At 39.6% G+C, this 19,827-nt stretch overlaps 1 protein-coding gene across 1 annotated transcript; it reads right to left on the reverse strand.

Moving 5' to 3' along the window:
- Nucleotides 1-24: 24 nt before the first annotated feature.
- On the reverse strand, nt 25-3,893 carry LOC132434899 (prolyl-tRNA synthetase associated domain-containing protein 1). Its single transcript, XM_060026592.1, has 2 exons — nt 3,766-3,893; nt 25-2,495 (listed from the first exon to the last, which is right to left on the reverse strand). Exons 1-2 carry the CDS (start codon nt 3,847-3,849, stop codon nt 2,064-2,066), a joined length of 516 nt encoding a protein of 171 aa, XP_059882575.1. The 5' UTR covers nt 3,850-3,893; the 3' UTR covers nt 25-2,063.
- Nucleotides 3,894-19,827: the final 15,934 nt, after the last annotated feature.

The raw sequence follows: 19,827 nt of genomic DNA on the forward strand, positions 1-19,827 counted from the left end.
TTTATAACAAAATAGATACCATCATTTGGCCCATTTGTCTTTTTTTAAAAACATTCATTATTTTTCATTTTAGTTTTTAACTTTATTTCTCCTAAAAAAATTAAGTTGGTTTAACATTCACTTGTTAAACTGATATAACAAGAGGTGAATTTTAAACTAATATAAAAAGAGGTGATTTTTATAACAAGTGGTCAGCAATCATAACATATAATTTAGCCCAATATTATTCTTTCCTTTCCCTTTGCCCTAGAAAACCTGTTTTATGTGTTTTATAACATATAACCTTGTTTAGATGATTCTGTCCTAATCACTTTGGGATGAGTATTGGAGGTTTTGGGAGAGAACTGAGAGTCTATCAGTCTTGTCAACCTCAAAATAGGTTTAAATACAATAATAGATTGTACAAATCAGTCTCTTTCATTTTCACATCTAGACTTTGGGAGGCGTAATGTTAGAGATGGCACCCTGCCTTGTGTCCTTGGGCAGGTCAGTCTTTCTGGGCCTGTTTTCACCATAAGGTGGGGAGGACAGTTAGACCAGTTATCTGAGGTCCTCAGTGTCTTTGATTCTGTTCGTTAAACCTTAATTTTATATGCAAAGCAACCTAAAATTTCCTCTTTCTTAGATAGTACAGAGTAGGCAGAAACTAACATAGCACCTCAGAAATAAGGTTATCATTTATGGAAAATATTTCTTACTAACTCATCTCTTAAATCCATTCTGTATTTTATAAAAATTCTGCCTTGAGTAGACTTGTAGTTTACACATAGATCCAAAGATGACAAGTTTTTACTTTTGCCTTTCAGTAATGCAAATTGGTACAAATTAAGTACAATTTCCCTACCAGAAGCAAATATTTTTTTGAGTGTTCAACCTTAGGAAAATATGATTATCTCTCAAATATCCCACTTGATTGTACTCTAGAGGAAACGAGAATTTTCCTAAGACCTCTAGGCTATTTTGTAGCCTAGTCTAGTCAGACCCTCAACTGGGGTTTTGTTTGAATCTAAGTGAGGTGGAAAAGTACATCAATTTTCCTCTGTTTTTGAACTAGCCTCTATATGACAACTGACAATGCATAATCCTGGGTTCTTATACTGCTTTAGATGCCACAGTTGAAAGGGGATGAGTAAAATTTAATATAGCCTAGAGGACAAAGGAACCTTGTTCAAGCTTGTTCACATTTTGTAACCTCTGAAGACTAAGCAAATCCTTCTTGTATGTATGTATACATGAAGGCCTATGTATTTTCTGCTCCTGAGTTTTAAAATATAATTTCATTAGTATAATGATTATGACATAACATTTTCCATCCCTACTTTGAGTGTTTTTCTAGATTAAAATTTTCTATAGAATTTTATTTAAAAATTAGCTTATTTTTCACTGAAAAAAAAAGCATTGGTTTAAAAACAAACACCCGGTAATAGGAAGGTTTTGCCCTTGCCCCCTTGTTTAATTATATTGCTGGGGAATTCTTATTCCTTAATCCTCATTCCTCAAAGATAACAGTTGAATATATTCCCATATTCCTCTTTTTCCCCTGTATGTACACTGTCATATATATAATTTTATATATGCTGTTTTTGCAGTTTGCTTTTTTCAAGTATAACACCTTACAGAAGATGTAATATAGTTAATCTTAGATAGTTAACTAATCTTAGTTTTGATGTTAATTAATTAATATAGGCTGCTACACAGCTTACAGGATCTCAGTTCCCCTGACCAGGGATTGCTCCCCCGCCGCGCCAAGGCAGTGAAAGCCTGGAATCCCAACCACTAGGCCACCAGGGAACTCCCTATGTTAATTCATCCTTAATTGTTGAAGGCATTCCTGTAACAAGTAATTGTCATGGGGGGAGGGGAGGGTGGAATCTCTCAGCTGACTAAAACTACCTCAATATATCTTCTTAAAAACAGCTCCTTTAAGATGAAATAGTTAAATAGCTCCTTAAGTAGTTTAGGTAGTCACCAAACCAAGGTGCTATATATATCTTACCACTTTTAATGCTTTTTATAATTACAAGTAAGAAAAACAGCTTTCAGAAGTAAATGTATTAGCCCAATTAGTTTTTATCAAAATTTAGTCTTATGGGATCGTGTCCTGTCTCCTTCACAAATGTGAGAAAGTCTTCAGGGCTCAATCCCATGGTTGCAGCATTCGTCATTGGATGAAAGTACACCTTTTCATGTCCACCTTCCAAAAAAGCAGAATCCAGAACAAATTTCACATCTCCATCATCACAGAAGAGTGCCAACGGTGTGGCACAGCCTTGGCCAACTTTCAGTTTTTCTAGCATGGCTGTTTCATCAGCAAACCGCAGATTTCCACTTCCAACACCTAACTGCTTGGCAAGATCATTTAAATTAATTTGTCTATCATGAAGAACTGTCACCAGCCAATAGTCTTTTTTCTTTTTGTCTTTAAGAAATAAGTTCTTACTATGTGCTCCTTTCAAATGTTGGATATGAGGCATCATTTCTTCAACTGTAAACACCTGTGAAATATCACATGAGAAGTTTAAAAATAATATGCATGTATACACACACTGCACACATACAGTTATCTGTATATTGCCTGGTGGGTGTAAGGTTAGGGAGTACTCAATGACCTGGATTTCACTGGTAGAGATCCATCCCCAGTCCATTAGCAAATGTATCTCATCTCAGGGCCTCAGGAAGTATTGATAGTTTCTCTTAGAACAGTTCTCCATTCCAGTGTGCAGGCCAAGCCTTCACACTCCTAAAATGTTTTTGTTTTTCCATTAAACTTTTGGTAAAGTTTATAGCAGCCCTCACAACACTGTAAATCAACTCTACTCCAATAAAAATTAATTTTAAAAAGTTTATAGCAGCCCAGACTCCTATTCCTTGGCATTCCATTACATCCAGGCCATATGACGATCTCCACTCTATAAAAAGATAACCGCAGAGAGGGAGTGAGGGCAGGGAATGAGACCCTGGACTAATATACAGAAAAAATCAGAAAAGCTGGCAATACACGCAGTAAAAAGGGGGAGAGTATGTGGACTATAAGGGAGGCAAAAGGGTCAAAGAATATACTTTTGATGACTTCCTCTAAACTTGGAAGATCATCACCATATCTAGCTAATTATCATTAGCTGTTACTCAAGCGTTGGGCAAAAACTTTGTCCTTGCACCACTCAGGTTACGTACTGGCTCCGTCAGATATGTGCAAAAAAAAATCTTCCCATCAATAAATCATGTTAAAAAATACCAAACTCTAACCTTGGCATCCTGTATGCACGTGCAGCCACTGCAAAGCCGGGTTTACTGCTTGGCAACTTACATACGCATAAAGTTAACACACTGACCAAACATCCCTAGCCAGTTTGAGATGCGCAAGTTCTCAATATGTTGTACTAGTTCTCAACATAAAAAATCACTCCGAATCCCCGGGCGGTCCAGTGGTTAGGCCTCCGCGCTTCCAGTTCAGGGGTCACGGGCTGGATCCCTGGTGGAGAACTAAGGTTCCGCACCCCACGTGGCGCGGCCAAAAAAAAAAAAAAAAAAATCACTCCAAGAAGAAAACATGAGGTTTTTTCACAATAACATCAGCGTCCTATGTGGAGAGGTCCTTGATGGTACTTTCAGGTCCCCTTCGTACTCTAGATCCCGGGAAATGCCTTAGAACGGAAGTTTCTGCGGCACATTACCCCTGGGACGTCTAGGCTTAGCGCCTTCGCCCCATAGAAGCTGCAGCAGAGCCCACCCCTTCCCGGGGTGGTCCCGGCGGGAGCGCCTCACCTCCGGGTGCTCCACGACCTCCGTGCGGATGGCCAGGGCTTCGAGGCGCTGCTCCAGCGCTGCCCGCAACTCGCCGCCTGCCATGCTACCCTCGTGGCGCTAACTGACGCGGTGGCGAGAGACCGAACGGAAGAACTGGGCGTGGCTTCCCGCAGTCCACGAACTGCCAGCTCAGACGGAAGTGCCTGGAGGGACAAGGGCGGTGCCGGAAGCCCAAGAGTGGGCGCTTTCCGAAGGCGGAGTTGCGCTGGGTTCGCTTCGTTACCTCCCCGCAAGCTTGAAATTTGCGTCCGCAGAGACAGACTTACCAGACGTGCAGAGTTCCTTGCCCCGCGTCCTGCGAGAGGAAGGCGCCTGCCTTCTCACAGCCCTCTCTAGCCTCGCCTCAGGTTTCCTAGATACAGCATATCTTCCATTTAAACAGAATCAGAGCCACATAGCAACTCAGCTTAGGGAGTGTTGGGGGAGTAATCAACTGGACGTGGGCTCGGCTTGACTCAGGAGGTGGACTGAGGCAGTCAGAGGCTCCTTACCCGTTCTGTCCTTGGAATGTACTTTCTGCCCGCTGTTCCTGAGCTAGGTGCTACTTGAAGGATGCAGCCTTGAGAGAGTAAGGTGTTATTGAAACCATCTGGACTTTTTTGGTAAGTGCAACTCCCCTTCCCGCACTTAAGGCCGCTGTATAAACTGTTAAGATTCTGGTGAGTGGATATCCAAGACAAACCACCTATGTAAGTTCCCTTGCTTACTAAAACTGCCACCTATCAATATGGAATGTCCTGCCTCTTCAGTCATTCTGTTACCTCCTAGGGGTGTGTGTGTGTGTGTGTGTGTGTGAGTGTTGGTGTGGGGGCGGAGGTTTCACCTGGGGAATTACCTGAGGTCGTGAACCAACAGGGAGAGAAGGAGCCAAAATCCCTCTCCTTTTAAATAATCAGCTGTGGCAACCACAACTCTACCTTTCGCAGAGGCATTTTTCCTACCTCTTTGTGGGGTGTTTTCCACTATCCTGCAAAACCCTCACTCACCACCTTGAACGAGGCCTGAAATTCCACTAGAGTTTCACTTATGAGTTTATATTAAGCCTCAACTTGTTACCAAAGCTGTTGCCCCAGAATCATACTCTTGTCCCGGGCTTGAATGGAAACCAGTTGCTCTTAACCTAAGTTTTGGGAGGAAGCTGCGAAGAAAAACACAAGAACTGGTTAGAACCAATTAGGCACTAGATGGCTGAAGATTTAACTTCCAGTAGACCTAGAGCCTCATGATACATTCATTGTAATACCTAAGCCTGCTAAATGACACACCGACCGGTGCAATGACAGCTGACAGTTGCCATGACAACAACTGGAAAAGCCCATACAAGGACCGAAAAGGAGAGTTGCATCAGTTCCAGGTCCAAACCACACCCCCGTTCTCAGTTAAGTCATGAATATTCCTCCCACTCTTTCCAATTCCCTCCCTTCTTCCTCGACCCTCTTATAAACATAGTGTCTCCCCTGGAATTGGGTAGAGAAGTTGATTTGCAAACAAGGTTTCCGCTTCTCCATTCTTTAGCCATTAAATAAAGCTCGTGCTGTTCCAGTCTCAGCGTAGGTTTTGTAATTGGCTGTGTGAATCCGATCGGAAAAGGAACCTCCCTGACTGAGACAAGGGGTCTCAGTCTGGGCTAGGACCCCAGGGCAGGCCAAATCAACCAATTCAGGAATACAATCCCAGATAAAACGTAGATATTCCTAGGGACGTTTAACTCTAGTAGGAATATATAATATTTAGGTCATTTCTGGGGTGCAAATTGAAGGCCTGGTAAGGAAGTCTCTTAAGAAGACACTGCAGGGACTTCCCTGGTAGCACAGTGGTTAAGAATCCGCCGACCAGTGCAGGGGACACGGGTTTGAGCCCTGGTCTGGGAAGATCCCACAGGTTGCAGAGCAACTAAGCCTGTGCATGTGCACCACAACTACTGAGCCTGCGCTGTAGAGCCCGCGAGCCACAACTACTGAGCCTGCATGCCACGACTACTGAAGCCTGCACGCCTAGAGCCTGTGCTCCGCAACAAGAGAAGCCACCACAATGAGAAGCGTGGGCACCGCAGTGAAGACTAGCCCCCGCTCACCGCAACTAGAGGAAGCCCGCACGCAGAAACGAAGATCCAACGCAGCCAAAAATAAATAAGTAAATTTATTTTTAAAAAATAATAAAATATACAGGAGGATGTGCATAGGTCATTTGCAAACGCTATGCCATTTAATGTAAGGAACTTGAGTGTCCACAAATTTTCATATCTGTTGGGCGGGTCCCTGGAACTAATCCCCCTTGGATACCGAGGGAGGGTAATATCTGAGTCCTCACCCACATGACAACCTTGGAGGAAGCTGTGAACGAGGAAATCAGAGCCAACTTCACGATTTCACCCAGAATTGGCCTTGGATAATACAATTTTAAAAGTTCTAAGCTTAACCCACCTCTTAAAACTATTAAGCCATGTTTTCCTTCAAACAGTCCATCCAGTTGTTTGATCCTTGATTATAGAACCAACAACAGGCCTCTGCCCGTGGCCACCTAAATTCAGGTCAACAGCAAAAGCAATGTACCACATTACAGAGTATTTAGAAAACTTAGATAAGGGGGAACGGATCACTCAGAACATTTTCTCCATGTTTATTATTTTATTTCTCCGTTTGTGAATTAGCTTCGTTTATGTCTTGGCTCATTTAGCTATGGAGTGAATGTTAATGGCTTTCACACTGGTTTACATGAGCTGTTTAAATAATCAAGTTATGTGCCTTTTATTTGTCATATATCCTCCAAATGGTTTTCATTTTTCCCATTTAAGAAGAGATTTTTTTTTCCCCTGCACCGCGCAGCTTGCGGGATCCTAGTTCCCCAGCCAGGGATCGAACCATGGGCCCTGGCAGTGAAAGCGCAGGATCCTAACCACTGGACCGCCAGGGAATTCCCAAGAAGGGATTTTTTTTTTTTTTTTTTTTTTTGCGGTACGCGGCCCTCTTACTGTTGTGGCCTCTCCCGTTGTGGAGCACAGGCTCCGGACATGCAGGCTTAGCAGCCATGGCTCACGGGCCCAGCCGCTCCGCAGCATGTGGGATCCTCCCGGACCGGGGCACGAACCCGTGTCCCCTGCATCGGCAGGCGGACTCTCAACCACTGCGCCACCAGGGAAGCCCCCAAGAAGGGATTTTTTTTTAAAGTTTGGTTTTATCTACAGAAGTTACTTATTTTTGTGTAACCAAATGTCATTCTTTTTAAGTTATTTTGATCTAAGTATAGAAAGCTAACCTCCAGCAATAGACTATTCGATCTATTTTCTTTTTTATTTTCTTAATACTCAATTCATTAATTCATTTAAATTTTACTTTGGCGTATAAGATGTGGTGAGGCTCATTTTTTTCACTAGGTTTCTGTCTAAGAATGAAAGCATTAGAATACCAAAGACCACCTATATGAAGATATGACATATTGCAAATGACTGTCCTTAAAATATTTGAAGACTTTCAAGAATACCCAGATTCAACCACATTGACCTGAGCATAAACGGGAAAAAATTGGAATCTGATTGTGACTAAGAAATGTGAATCATGTCCAAAACTAGGGAAACAGTTAACCCAGAATAAGGTCTACATGACAGCTACGAAGGAGGAACACAGAGGGGAAAAATTGACCGTGGCATCCAGCACATTGTCTAGGCAAATAGGGTGTTCTGATCTGGAAATCTCTTTGGATGAACTGCCATCCATCAGGTATGCAATGTGTGAATCCCTCCCCCGACCCATAGCCAATCCATCACAGTTCAGTTTCTTAAATCCTTCTTCTTCTAACCACCTCCATCACTCTAGCCCAAATGACTATCATCTCCCCCTGGTCTACACTAATGTTCTCTTAATTTTAGTCTACCTGTGGTTGAATGACCAAGTACCCTGCTCCCAATGAGTCTTACCACCAAAGATTTTTATTATAAAATGAAGCTAAATCTGTCTATGGTAAAAGAACCTTATATCACTGTTTAGAAACTATCCTAACCCAAGTTTAATGCATATTTATATTTATTTATCAAACATACGTGTCAACATTGTATTAAATACAAAAGAAATGCTATCTTTCGCATAGTCCCTTGTCCTCAAATACAATCTCAAATTTACATTGGAAAAAACAACATGAAACATTAAATTCAAAATTATCAGCATGAACTTGAGAAACTAGACATCTAGTCACAGAACTTGAATATGAAATCTCATGATTCTAGGAGAAGGGGTAGTATCTGATAAATGGGGGTTACCAAATTATTTTACAAACAGGGGAAAACTTACTAAAAAGTCTTCTGGGGGAATTCCCTGGCGGTCCAGTGGGTAGGATTCTGGGCTTTCACTGCTGAGGGCCCACGTTCGATCCCTGGACCGGGAACTAAGATCCCATGATCCGCATGGCACAGCCAAAACAAACAAACAAAAAGAAGTATTCTGGCATTTCTCCAAGAACACACTGAGGGAAAGACTCTTATTATCCTTAGGAAGAGTGTGGATAATTGACAGACAAGGAACGAATCTGAAAAGGAGATCTGGAAGATGGAGTTGTGCCAGGGTCCATGAAACAAGGGAACCTCATCTTACGTCTGCTCAAAGTAAAGGAACAGCTACAATTGTAGCCTACCTGGCAAAGGAAATAAAAAGGCCAAAATTGAAAATATTTATCAACACCAAGGGGACTGGGCATCACTGCGTTTATTAGGTGAAGAATGTTAGAAACCCCCATAATTGCATAAAACAAAGGGCAATTCCAGGACAGGTAAGTTCAAAGCCATCGTAAGAAGCTGTGCATACCCAAAAAGAAAGCGAGGCAATTAAAAAGCAAAATGCTTCTTGCAATCTGTGTCTCTTCAACAAATCTTTTGGAACAACTCTATGTGCCAGGTACACTATAACACATCTATATGTGCCATGCTTTCTGCCCTCAGAGACCTTAAAGTCTAGTGAAGAGAACTGAAACATTCACAGAGGATAAATCCAAGAAAATATGCCCAGAGCAATGAGAGTGGCATAATGAGGATGCTTTGGGAGCCCAGAAGGGCACTAAGAAGACAGGGTTGGTATGTCAGGGAAAGCAGTAGGAGATGACACCAATTTGAAGGGATAAGTAAGAGCTGATCAGAAAAAAAGGGATCCAGCTGAAGAAACTCTGGAAGAATGGAGAAGAAGCATGATGTGTCCTGGGGCGTTATGATTTGGTGTGACAATAGAGCAGAATGAGAGGCCTGCCAGCAGGAGACGAGGCTAGAACTAGGCACAAAGGATCCTAACTGTCAGGCTACGGAACCAGGAGTATCCCACCATAAAGGGGCGTGTTAAATAAATTAGGTGACTTCTTCCTAGGGAATTCTATATTCTCAATCATGCTCTCAATATTTAAGGCTATAGGGAAGTACAGTTTGGTAAATGGGGAAAATGAGTTATAGAAGGGTATAGACAATATGCCCCCAATTTTGCTTCAAAATACACATACCTGTAGAGGAGAGTAACTTAAAAAAAAATGAAAACAAACCAAAAAAACTGTTATTAGCATCCTCTTTCTCTAACCCATTCCAGGAAAACTGGTTTCTAAAGGGCCGTGGAGGAGTATTCATCCCAGGACAGGAGACGATGGAGGTTAGTTCCTAGAGCAACGGAGGGGAAAGCATCTGCATCCAAGAGGAAATTTAGGTTTCCTAAGAGTCAGAAGAGAGGGTGAGGACTGGGGTGGGGAAGATGGGACGGTGGAGGACAGTTCCTTTTTTGGCACTTTGTCCCTCCAGTGGGTGGCAAGTTGGGAACTTGCTGTCAGTGGAAGGCAGTCCACCTGGGGCAGCCCTTCCAAAGCACCCTCTGAGCACCACTGCTCAATGAGGAGCCGTGAAGAAGAGGACAATAATCCCACAGTCCAGTTCCCTGGCTTCTCCTAGGTTCCTGCATGATACCATGGAGAAGGGAGAAAATCTCAGTAATAGCCTCAGGTTAACTTTCCTTCCAGCTCCATCATGTGGGGAGTTGGGCCAGATTTAATTAAATTCAGTAAAATATGATTGAAGATCAGCTAAGTGCTCAAGGTACAGTGGTGAGCAAAACCAGACAGAGACACTGACCTTGTAAAGCAAACAGTCTCTCGGAGGGTACAGCTTTAGTCAAATACAGAAACAAATGCTAGGTTGCCTGGGTGACAAGTGCTAAGAAGGATATAATAGGGGAATCGCATCTAGTTTAGGGGAGGGCAGAGTGGTCAAGGAAGTGAAATTTAAGATCTGAAAGATAAGTAGGAATTAAGAGGGCAAAGCAAGGAGAGAAGAGTGTCCCAGGCAAAGGAAACAGCATGACACCTTGTGCAAGGGTGGGAGGAAGCAAACCAAGGCAGAGGTACTGAAAGAGGTCAGTGTGGTTGGCATGCAAAGAGCACGAGGACTGGGGACATTGTTCATTTCCTACACACTGAAGCTGGGAACTGTCAATGAAAAAATTAATCACTAGTCAGTCTAAGACAGACATGGAAACTTTTATTCGAGCCAACCTGAGGATTATAACCTGGGAGGCAGTCTTTCAGAAAGCTCTGGGGACTGTTCCAAAGAGGTAAAGGGTGAGGCCAGTATGTATGATTTTGGCAAAGTGGTACATGCCATCAAGCACTCATCTTAGTAGAAGGTTACTGCTATTCGAGAGGAAGAGATATCTTAGTTAATGGTTTTAGTGCTTTTCTAAGTATGGGAAGATGCAGGAAACTAGGTTCATAAAATTTTCTCCTGAAAAGATCTATCTGAGGGCCAGTTCTGTCAGTTTTCCAGTATACAAAGTGTCTCATCCTGATTTCCACCCTGAATTCCTTTCAGGATGTACTGTAGGTCAGCGACTGCAGTAGCTAATGACTTGATTCTTGTAGAACTGGACGGTTGGCAATACTCTTTTTTGACAGTCCCCTCCCTTTTGGTCTTAATTTTGACAATGTTTGGAAGGCATTTCATGACCAGTTTGCCTAATGGCGATTCCCAGGCCCGGTGAGGATTTCATTGATAGGCCACTCAACGTGCTACTGTAATTGGACTAGACCCTGTTAACCGTGACCAAAAGCCTCTGGACTGCCTGTCTTACTGGTCTGTTATGGTCCAGGAAGTGGTTCCCTCTTGTTGCTTCTTCTCACATCTAGAGTTACACTATTACAATCACTGATCTTGTGGAACTATGTTTGAGCAATCATTTCAGTTAGCCTAATCATCATTAGTTTTATCTGAGGCTCGTCACACATTTGGTAATGCAAGAAACAATGATCTTGTTAAATAGGCAGAATACAAGTAATATAGCTAGTTACATTAATAAGGTCACAAGTAAGTATTCAAGCTAAGAACGTCCTTTAAGTGTCTCTTCTGCACCAATCACTATCTTTAAGGGAAATAGTATATTGGCATTGTTCACCAAAGATGTCTGCACATACCAGGTGAGTGGTGGCTCATTGTGACCCCTTACAGGATTGAGGAAGGAATATTATCTTCTGAGGAGTTACATGGCTGGCCCCAAAATAAGGAAAATTGATCTTCATGGTTGAGCAGGTATTTCTGCCACTGGGGAGTTCTGGTTAACACATAATGCAGATGCACAATGCACACTAGAAGGAAGGTAGGAGGCCAGAGAGTAGATTAAAAGTTTTATGTTTAAATTTTTTTTGTCTTGCCTTAAAATGTGAATTTTTGTTTCATCAGAACTAAAATGCTTACCTGCTAAAAATACACTTCTTGAGGCGGTTATCACCGGCTAATAACAGGGAGGGGGGAATCAATAAGTTAAAAATAAAGAAATGTAAACCAAATCTGAAAAAGATCAAAAAATGTTATTAAACAAACAAAGGGAAATGTAAACTGTCTCCACAATTAAGATCACGTGAGGGTATTTTCAAACGACTTCAAAAGAGAAGAAAGTTAAGGTATAAAAAATTTAATAAGTGGGCAGATGTAATTTAATTACCTCCAAATTAAAATATGAAACGGGTAAAGATGTTCAGTTTTCTTGTCTGGGAAAATACTGGTTTCATACAAAATGAAAAAAGCACATGCAGTGTGCAGTGTGAAAAAAGCACATGCAGTAAGCAGAGAAGTAGCAGGTTTCTTTCTTTTGTTCACTTTAAACACTCATTTAAAATTAAATAGTCATAAGGAAGCTTTACTTTGGACAAGAAAGTATTTCCAGACACTGCTGTGAGCCCCAGGTTGTACTGTAAATACCTGGTGAGTAGCTCCAACCTCCTAACCCTGAACCAGGTGGAACAGCAATTGCTGTGATTCAGGAACCCCTGCAGAAGGAGGCCAGGCCAGCAAGACATGCTCTGAGCTGCTCTTCAAAGCAGTCTTACCTTTCTGGACCTAGTGAACCACTAAATGAATGAATGGAGACTTATACTCCTTGTTATTACATGGTCTGTAGGTGGTTCTCACAGCAACCCAAGAAAACTGACTTCTATACAAAAGTACTATGGGGTAGATTATTTTTTCTTACTTTGCATGTGGACTGGGGAATATTTTCTTTAGGTCTAGCATTTCAGAATAATTAGTTTGATTGGATTAGGTTTATGGGAACTACTTTGGAATTTCTGTCCTAGTCTTACTGGCTAAAAAGAGAAATTTCCTGTGATTTTAATGCGTTAAATTAACTTGTAAATTGAATATATTTGCATAAATTTTAATAAAATATAAGTTTGAGACCAGATTACTCCTAATCACATATTATTCCTCTACCCTTGCTGATTTGATTTACCTAGTTATGATAAGTGCTGATTTCAGTAAATATTAATAAATATATTTTTGAAAAGTATGGGGTATAATGTAAGAACAAAAAGAGCCAGGTCAATCAGAAACAAACTCATATTCAGCATTCCTCCAAAACATAAAGTAGCTTTCTTTTTCTGAGTGTAAAAATACTGTTCAATGTTTTTTTAACAAGTTGTATGTTTATTTCTTTAAATAAATGTTTTAAAATCATACTTTAAAAAGAAACACAGAAGATAAAAAGATACATGTTTATTGAAAAAAAATCAGACCACACAACAAGATGCACAAGCATTTATGTCACAGGTATATATACATATATATGCACACCACATGTATGATGTGTATGTATACTCTATATATGCTGTTTATTTCTAGTTTTATCTGATTATATAACGTATGATATTTTATGATCTTTCCTTTTTTCACCCAGTAGGCATCTTTCCATGTCAACAGAGAACTACATTATCACTTGTAATGGCTGTATAGTATTTCATTTATTCACCCAGCTCCAAATTTGGGAATGTCCAATGTCCAATGACTTATATGTTAATAATTTCCAAATTATTCATAGTATTATAAAGAAGGCTACGGTAAGTATCTATAGTTCTATATCTATATATCTTTGCATAATTATTTCATTTATTCCTTAGAATAAATCTTAGAATCTGCAAAGTTACAGTTTATACATTTAAATTGATAAATATTGTTGATTGCCTTCCAGAATGGTTTTATAAATTTGCAGTACAAGAACATTCCATTCTCCACATCTTTATTAGCAATTATTTGATTACCAGAGTCAAAATTATTAAATAAGCAAACACACATTTGCACTGTGTTTTTAAGATTTAGGAAAAATATCAATATCACTTTTATGTTTACTGATGTAGGATGGTATGTCTGTACTTGTTAAATATCAACTTAGTACCATAAAGATAAAATATAAACTTCTCCACTAGAATGTAAGGAGAATTGCTGGAGAGCACAGTGATTTTTGTCTGCTGTCTTTGCCAGTGGCAGACTGGTTCCCCCGAGGGAAAGGAAGTTGAGTTGAATGTATGCTCAATTAGTCTCAAATTTAGTAAATTGGACCCATATCCTCGAAATCAGAATGAGTAAAGAGGCAGAAAAAGGCCCAGAATCGCATGAAATGAGCTCCTTTCACAGAAAAGAACTTCAAGAGTTCAAGAGTAGAGAAGAGTAGAACTTCAAGAATAGAGAAGAAATGCTCCCAATTTACACCATTAATTGATCATTGATTGCTAGTTTTCCCAGTTATAGCTATTTATTTATTTATAATGTCTTGACAGTACAAACATTTAAAATATTTATGTATTCTAATCCAGGTTCTCAAAATGTAGTCTTCAGACCAGCGTTACTGTCATCACCTGAGAATTTGTTAGAAATAAATTCTCCTAGTCCACCTTGCGCTTACAGAATCAGATACTCTGGGAGGGTGGGCCAGCAATCTGTGCTTTATTCAGCCCTCCGAGTGACTTGATACCTGCTCAAGTTTGGGAATCACTCGTGTAACTAATGGTTCTTTCCCCTATAGTTTCTGAATTTTGGGGGGTGGGGACGTGCTGCTGCCTAGCTTGTGGGATCTTAGTTCCCAGACCAGGGGCCCCCTGCAATGGAAGAGCAGAGTCCCAACCACTGGACCACCAGGGAATTCCCTAGTTTCTGATTTTAGAATTTTGACTAGAAAGGTCTTTCCCACCCAGGTTTATAAATGATATCATTTATGTTGTCTCCTAATTTTTACTCAACCTTTAAATGTTTAATTCATATGGAATTTCTCACTACAAGAATATAATCTTCTTGAAGACAGGAGTCTTCATCTATTTTATTTCTCTGTTTTATCCTAAACCTGTGATTGGTACATGATGCGTTCTTAATATATATTTATTAATTATTGAACAAACTACTTAATTTCAGCATAAGATGAGACACATCCTTTGTAAAGCTTTCCTGGAAGCCATAAATATCAGCAAATTACAGTCAGCCTTTCAGTTAGGCTGGTGGTTTAAAATGGCAAATGACAGTCCTAAGTAGAATAAATGTAATCAGTGTGTGCTTACTGGGGTGTGCTAGTGTTGTAATTCTTAGTGATGTTACATTTTTGGCGCTGGTTCCTAAGAGAGAATTTTAAAACTCAGAGGATTCTTAGTTCTATTAAGAAAAATGATCTGAAACTTGGAAATAGGCGAAGGGATGACTATTTGTTCTTTCAGTGTCCTGCTGCGTTTTGTCTAGCAGGCACTCCTGAGATTGTCTGATTCTCCAGGAATGTGCGCTTTTGTTTGACTTGATATTTATCATTTTTTAGTACAGAGGACTGTACAACTCTGTAAGGGTAAATCTTAACATGTAGAAAACTGATAGTAATATAATTGAATTTTGTCCAGTAGAGGTGCAGATGATTTTTGTCCCATAGAACAGGTAACTGTTTATTGTGCTGCAGGATATTAACCGCTTTTGTACCTATATTAGCAGTCTTATTCAAGTATTCATTCTTTCAGCAGCTGTAAATATGTGGCACTCCCCAGTTCTCTTTGACCAAGGCTTACCATTTTTCTGGATCCCCCATTAATGAGTTAAATACATCTTTAGACACATACGCATTTTATATTTATTTAAAAGTTATATTTTTAAACTTTCCAGAAATAATACTGCAAGAATGTAACCTTTTTAATTTTGTGATGAAGATATTGAACACCAGAAAGGTTGCTGTCTTATTCAAAGTTGTAATACTAGTTAGTGGAAGAGATGGGACAAGAATGTAGAAATAAGGAACACAGGTTAGTAAAAGGGTACAAACTTTCAGTTATAAGATGAATAAGGTCCGAGGATATAAAGTATAACGTGGTGACTACAGATGATAATGCTATATTGTATGATTGAAATTTGCTGAGAGAATAGAACATAACATTTTCAACCATGACAACAACAAAAAGGTAAATATGTGAGGTGATGGTTGGGTTAATTAACTCAGGGGGAAGTTGTTTCACAATGTGTTTATATATCAAATTGTACACTGTTTCACATTGTACACTTTTAAATATCTTATGATTTTGTCAATTATACCTCAATAAAGCTGGGAAAAACTGAAACAAAAGACTTTATAGTAAAAAAATTTTTGTAAGAGATGTAATCATGTATGAAGAAATCAGTGAAGCATAATTTGATGCGACTCAAGAGGAAACCCAAGAAATGCTTTGTATAATTTGAATGCCAGTGGTAAAGAGATAACTATCTCATTGCTGATGAAAATCCAATGCACAGATCTTTAATCAGTATTGATATTACTGGAGATGAATGCCATGTTTTCCACTAGAAATATACAGAATTGTTACTCTTATTGTTTTCCATAAAGAAAATTGTTGCTTTAATAGAAGCTTCAATACTAATAGAAACACAAATATTTACCATATATCATGTAGTAAAGATTGATATCAAATTTAAGTTAAAAAATGCTTATTTTCATATGTTCAAAAGGTAAAATCTCAAAGATGGATGGGACCCTAAAGACCTTTTTTTTTTTTTCCCCTAAAGATCTTTAATTCAACTTCTTCAGTTATGGCAGCAGTTGAGAAACAGTCTTGGAATCAAACAGACTTGAATTTAGGTCCATCTCACCGATCACTAAGGGTGTGACCGGGACAAGTTACTTAACTTCTCCAGTGATAGTGCAATCTCTCTGGTTTGTTAAAATTGATGTTCAAAAGTAAGACATTGAATCTTGTAGGCTTGAATCAGATGATAATGATAAAGCATTAAGAACAATGCTTCATCCTGAGTATGTCAAATGAATGATAGCTATTATTATTACTATTATTAAGGTATAGTGATCTTCCACGAAGCCACACATTTAAAATAAATTGACCTTACTAAAATTTGACTGCTAGATTACCAGTTTTTCACTAGGGGAAGTTGTCAAATCAGAGTCAAGGAAAACTGAATTGTCAATTGGCCTCAGACCTGTTAATGTGCCAAGAACTGCTGTATAACATATTAAGTATAACAAAATATTTATGTGAATGGTACATAAATGGCAGTGAAAATAATAGTTATGATCGTAACTATTACCGATAATTTTAGATTGCCATGATTCAGGTTCTCAAGTCTCTTCTAGTTTTAAAATTCCTGGTACCATTCCTCTAGCAATTTATATTGCAGGGTGTTTTGCTTTATTTTGTGAAGCCAACAAATGACAGTTGAGACAGAAAACAAAACAGATTTAAACCTTGTAATTTTGTTCTGCTTTACTGCAGCCCTGATCAGCTTCTCTTTGGAAGATACCTAATTCTTGTGTTGTTCCTTGTGATTTCCTCCTCCTAGAATAAGCCCAGAGACATGACTGTAGTTCCTTCTAGTACTGTCAGGCCAGTGTGTGCTGGGCTGCAACTCATACCCTATCCCTCTTGCAAGAAGGCAGTTTACCCCTAATTATCACCAAGAACTATAATTAGTCTGGATATTGAAGTGACCTAGCCCCTTAAAAAGGAGCTTTCTGCCAAGATCTTGAAAGGCAAAAAAAAAGGTTGGGAGAGGGAACAAGTTGAAAGTCAGAACTAACAAGAGTTCAAACCATTTTCTAGATAGGAAAGGGATAGCCGCAATACAGCTCCTTTTTCTCTTCCTTCCTTCCCTCCTTCCCTCCCTCCCTCCCTTCTTTCTTTCTCTTTCTTTTCTTTTCTTTCTTTCTTCCCTTCCTTTTTTTCCCACTGTTCTTTGGTTTCAAGTTTTCTCATTGAGTTTTTGTTTTAGACCTATCATTTAATACTTCTGAGACATAGCTCTTACCAAGCAGATGGCAATATGAAACATTATTTGTGGTCAAGTTGGCTCTACCTGTCTCTGAACTTATTATGTTCCATAATTAATATGATCAGATTAGAAGACCAACAAAGGACATCAGGTGAAGTGGGAATAGGAGCCCTTCTTCATCCCTGCCCTTCCGCAAGTTTTCAGTCCTAAAGCCATCAGGGGCAAGGGCAAGGCAGGCCATCCACAGAGGTAGGGCAGGAGTGGGGGGCTCCAGTGGCCCTGTATTGCTGTAAATTTAGATTACAGAATAGTTGCAAAGATACTGGAGAGAGTTCCCGAATGCCCTTTACCCAGGTTCCCCTAATGTTAACATTTTACATCCAATCAGGGTGAAGATGTCCACTTCAAGGGGTGAACTGGCCTTGGGAGTCCAAGCTGGAGAGAGGTAAGGAGGGCATGAGTGCAGGAGATGGGGTGGTGGCCAGATTGGAGATTGGTTTCACACAGGGGAATTGCTTAAATAAGTAAATATATTAAGGCTGATGCGAGTCAGGTTTCCCACGGCCAGAAAAGGAAGTTACATACATATAAAGGGAAAAGCCTAGTTTGAACCCTATGGTGTTAGATTGGACTTCACAATATCAGTAGGAACGCATGGTTTTCAATGTATGTAGATGGAAATGTGTGCACACATGTGTATAATATTCCCCAGCTTTGACCAATGGGAGGGCTTGAGAGCATCAAAACCCCAGTAACAATGAACATACCTGACACCTTGAGCCTAGATTATAAATACCATTCTTCACTGAAAGGAAATAGGGCTTCCATTTTTAGAAATTTATTCTAGAGAAAGAACTGGACTGGCATGCAAAAGTGTATGCCCAAGAATATTCACTGCAATATTATGTTAGTTACTGGACACAGCATATATGTCCATCTATGTGGGTATGGCACTTGTAAACAATGGAATCTTTCAAAATCATTTAAAAGAATGATATGGATATATGTTCATCAGTGTGGAAGATTTCCGGTATATATTGTTGCAGAGATAAGAAGCAGCATTTATAACATGAATCTCATTTACATAAAAGTGTATGTATACATGTATTTATACAGAGATAAGTGGAATGATGTGTACACACACGAACACACAAAGTGGTTACTTCCAGAGAGGTGGGATATAGGATTTGACTCACTTTCTTTAGTAAAAAAATAAATTTTAATTTGCAGAGATAGTGGAGAGTTCCTGAATGTCCTTCACTCAGTTTCCTCTAATGTTAACATGTTATGTTAACTATGATATGTTTGTGAAAATTAAAAAATTAACACTGGGGTATTACAAGTAACTACAGATTTTATTCAGATTTCACCAGTTTTTCCACTAGTGTGCTTTTCTGTTCCCGGATTCTATACAGGATCCCACACTGCATTCAGTCATCACATTTCTTTCTGTCTGATCTGTGATAGCTTCTTGTTTCTTGTCTTTTTTTATGATGGTATATCAGGGTGGAAGGGGAGAAGCAAAAAGGGACAGAAAGGAGGTGAATAAACAACTTAGTCTAGGAAAATAGTTACCCCTATGTGTGTGTGTGTGTGTATGTGAGGGAGGTGGGGAGAGAAAAGAATTTTTGAAAGCAAACATTGTATGGTTTCATTGCACGGCAAGTTGCTAGTGATCTGGATGAGTGGAAACCATTTAGGAAAGGAACCCCATATATTGGCAGCATGTGGTCAAAGGACGTGGAAGAGTGAATAGATGTCTGTTAAATGAAGACATATGGGGCATTTTAAGGTCACTTACATGGAGCATCATTTTAAATGTATGAGTAACGCTTGGTACTGTGTTTTCACCCAGGTCTTTTCTTGCTTTAGATGACCTTGACAGCTTTGAAGAGTTCTGCTCAGATATTTTGTAGAATGCTCTTTAATTTGGGTTTGTCTGATGTTTTCCCCATGATTAGAGTAGGGTTGTGGGTTTTGGGGACAAATATTAGAGGTGAAATGTCCTCATCACATCATTTCTCAGGGTACATTATATCAACATGACATTGCTGGTGATGTTTACCGTGATCAGTTGGTTAAGGTGGTGTCTGCCAATTTTCTCCATTATGAAGGTACTATTTTTCCCTTTGCATATTCTATTCTTTGGAAGCAAGTCACTAAGTCCAGTCCACACTCAAGGCGGGTGGGGTGGTGGTGGTGGTGAAGCTTTACCTCCTAGTAGAAGTTATACACATATATTATGTGGAATTTTTCTGTAAGGAGGATTTGTCCCTTCTCCCCCATTTATTTGTTATAATCTAATACTGTGTTATTTTGTTGCTCAAATGTTTCCAGCTTTGGCTCTCCCTCCCTCCCTCCACTTTCTATCTTTTAGTGTATTGCTTTAATTTTCCAGATTAGTATGTATTTTCTTCATGATTAGAAACATATTGGTTATTTTCACTTTAATATTGGGAAAAAAAGGTATGACTTACTTTGATGTTCAATCAATTTCTGCTTCT

The sequence above is a fragment of the Delphinus delphis genome, chromosome 12 (assembly GCF_949987515.2).
Source record: "Delphinus delphis chromosome 12, mDelDel1.2, whole genome shotgun sequence".
In the NCBI taxonomy this organism is placed as follows: domain Eukaryota; kingdom Metazoa; phylum Chordata; class Mammalia; order Artiodactyla; family Delphinidae; genus Delphinus; species Delphinus delphis.

Excerpts from the sequence above, each read along its gene's own strand:
- LOC132434899 (XM_060026592.1), bottom strand. The coding sequence starts at position 3,849 with ATGGCAGGCGGCGAGTTGCGGGCAGCGCTGGAGCAGCGCCTCGAAGCC. Across the intron at positions 2,496-3,765 it reads AGGTCGTGGAGCACCCGGAG|GTGTTTACAGTTGAAGAAAT; the intron begins GTGAGGCGCTCC and ends GATATTTCACAG.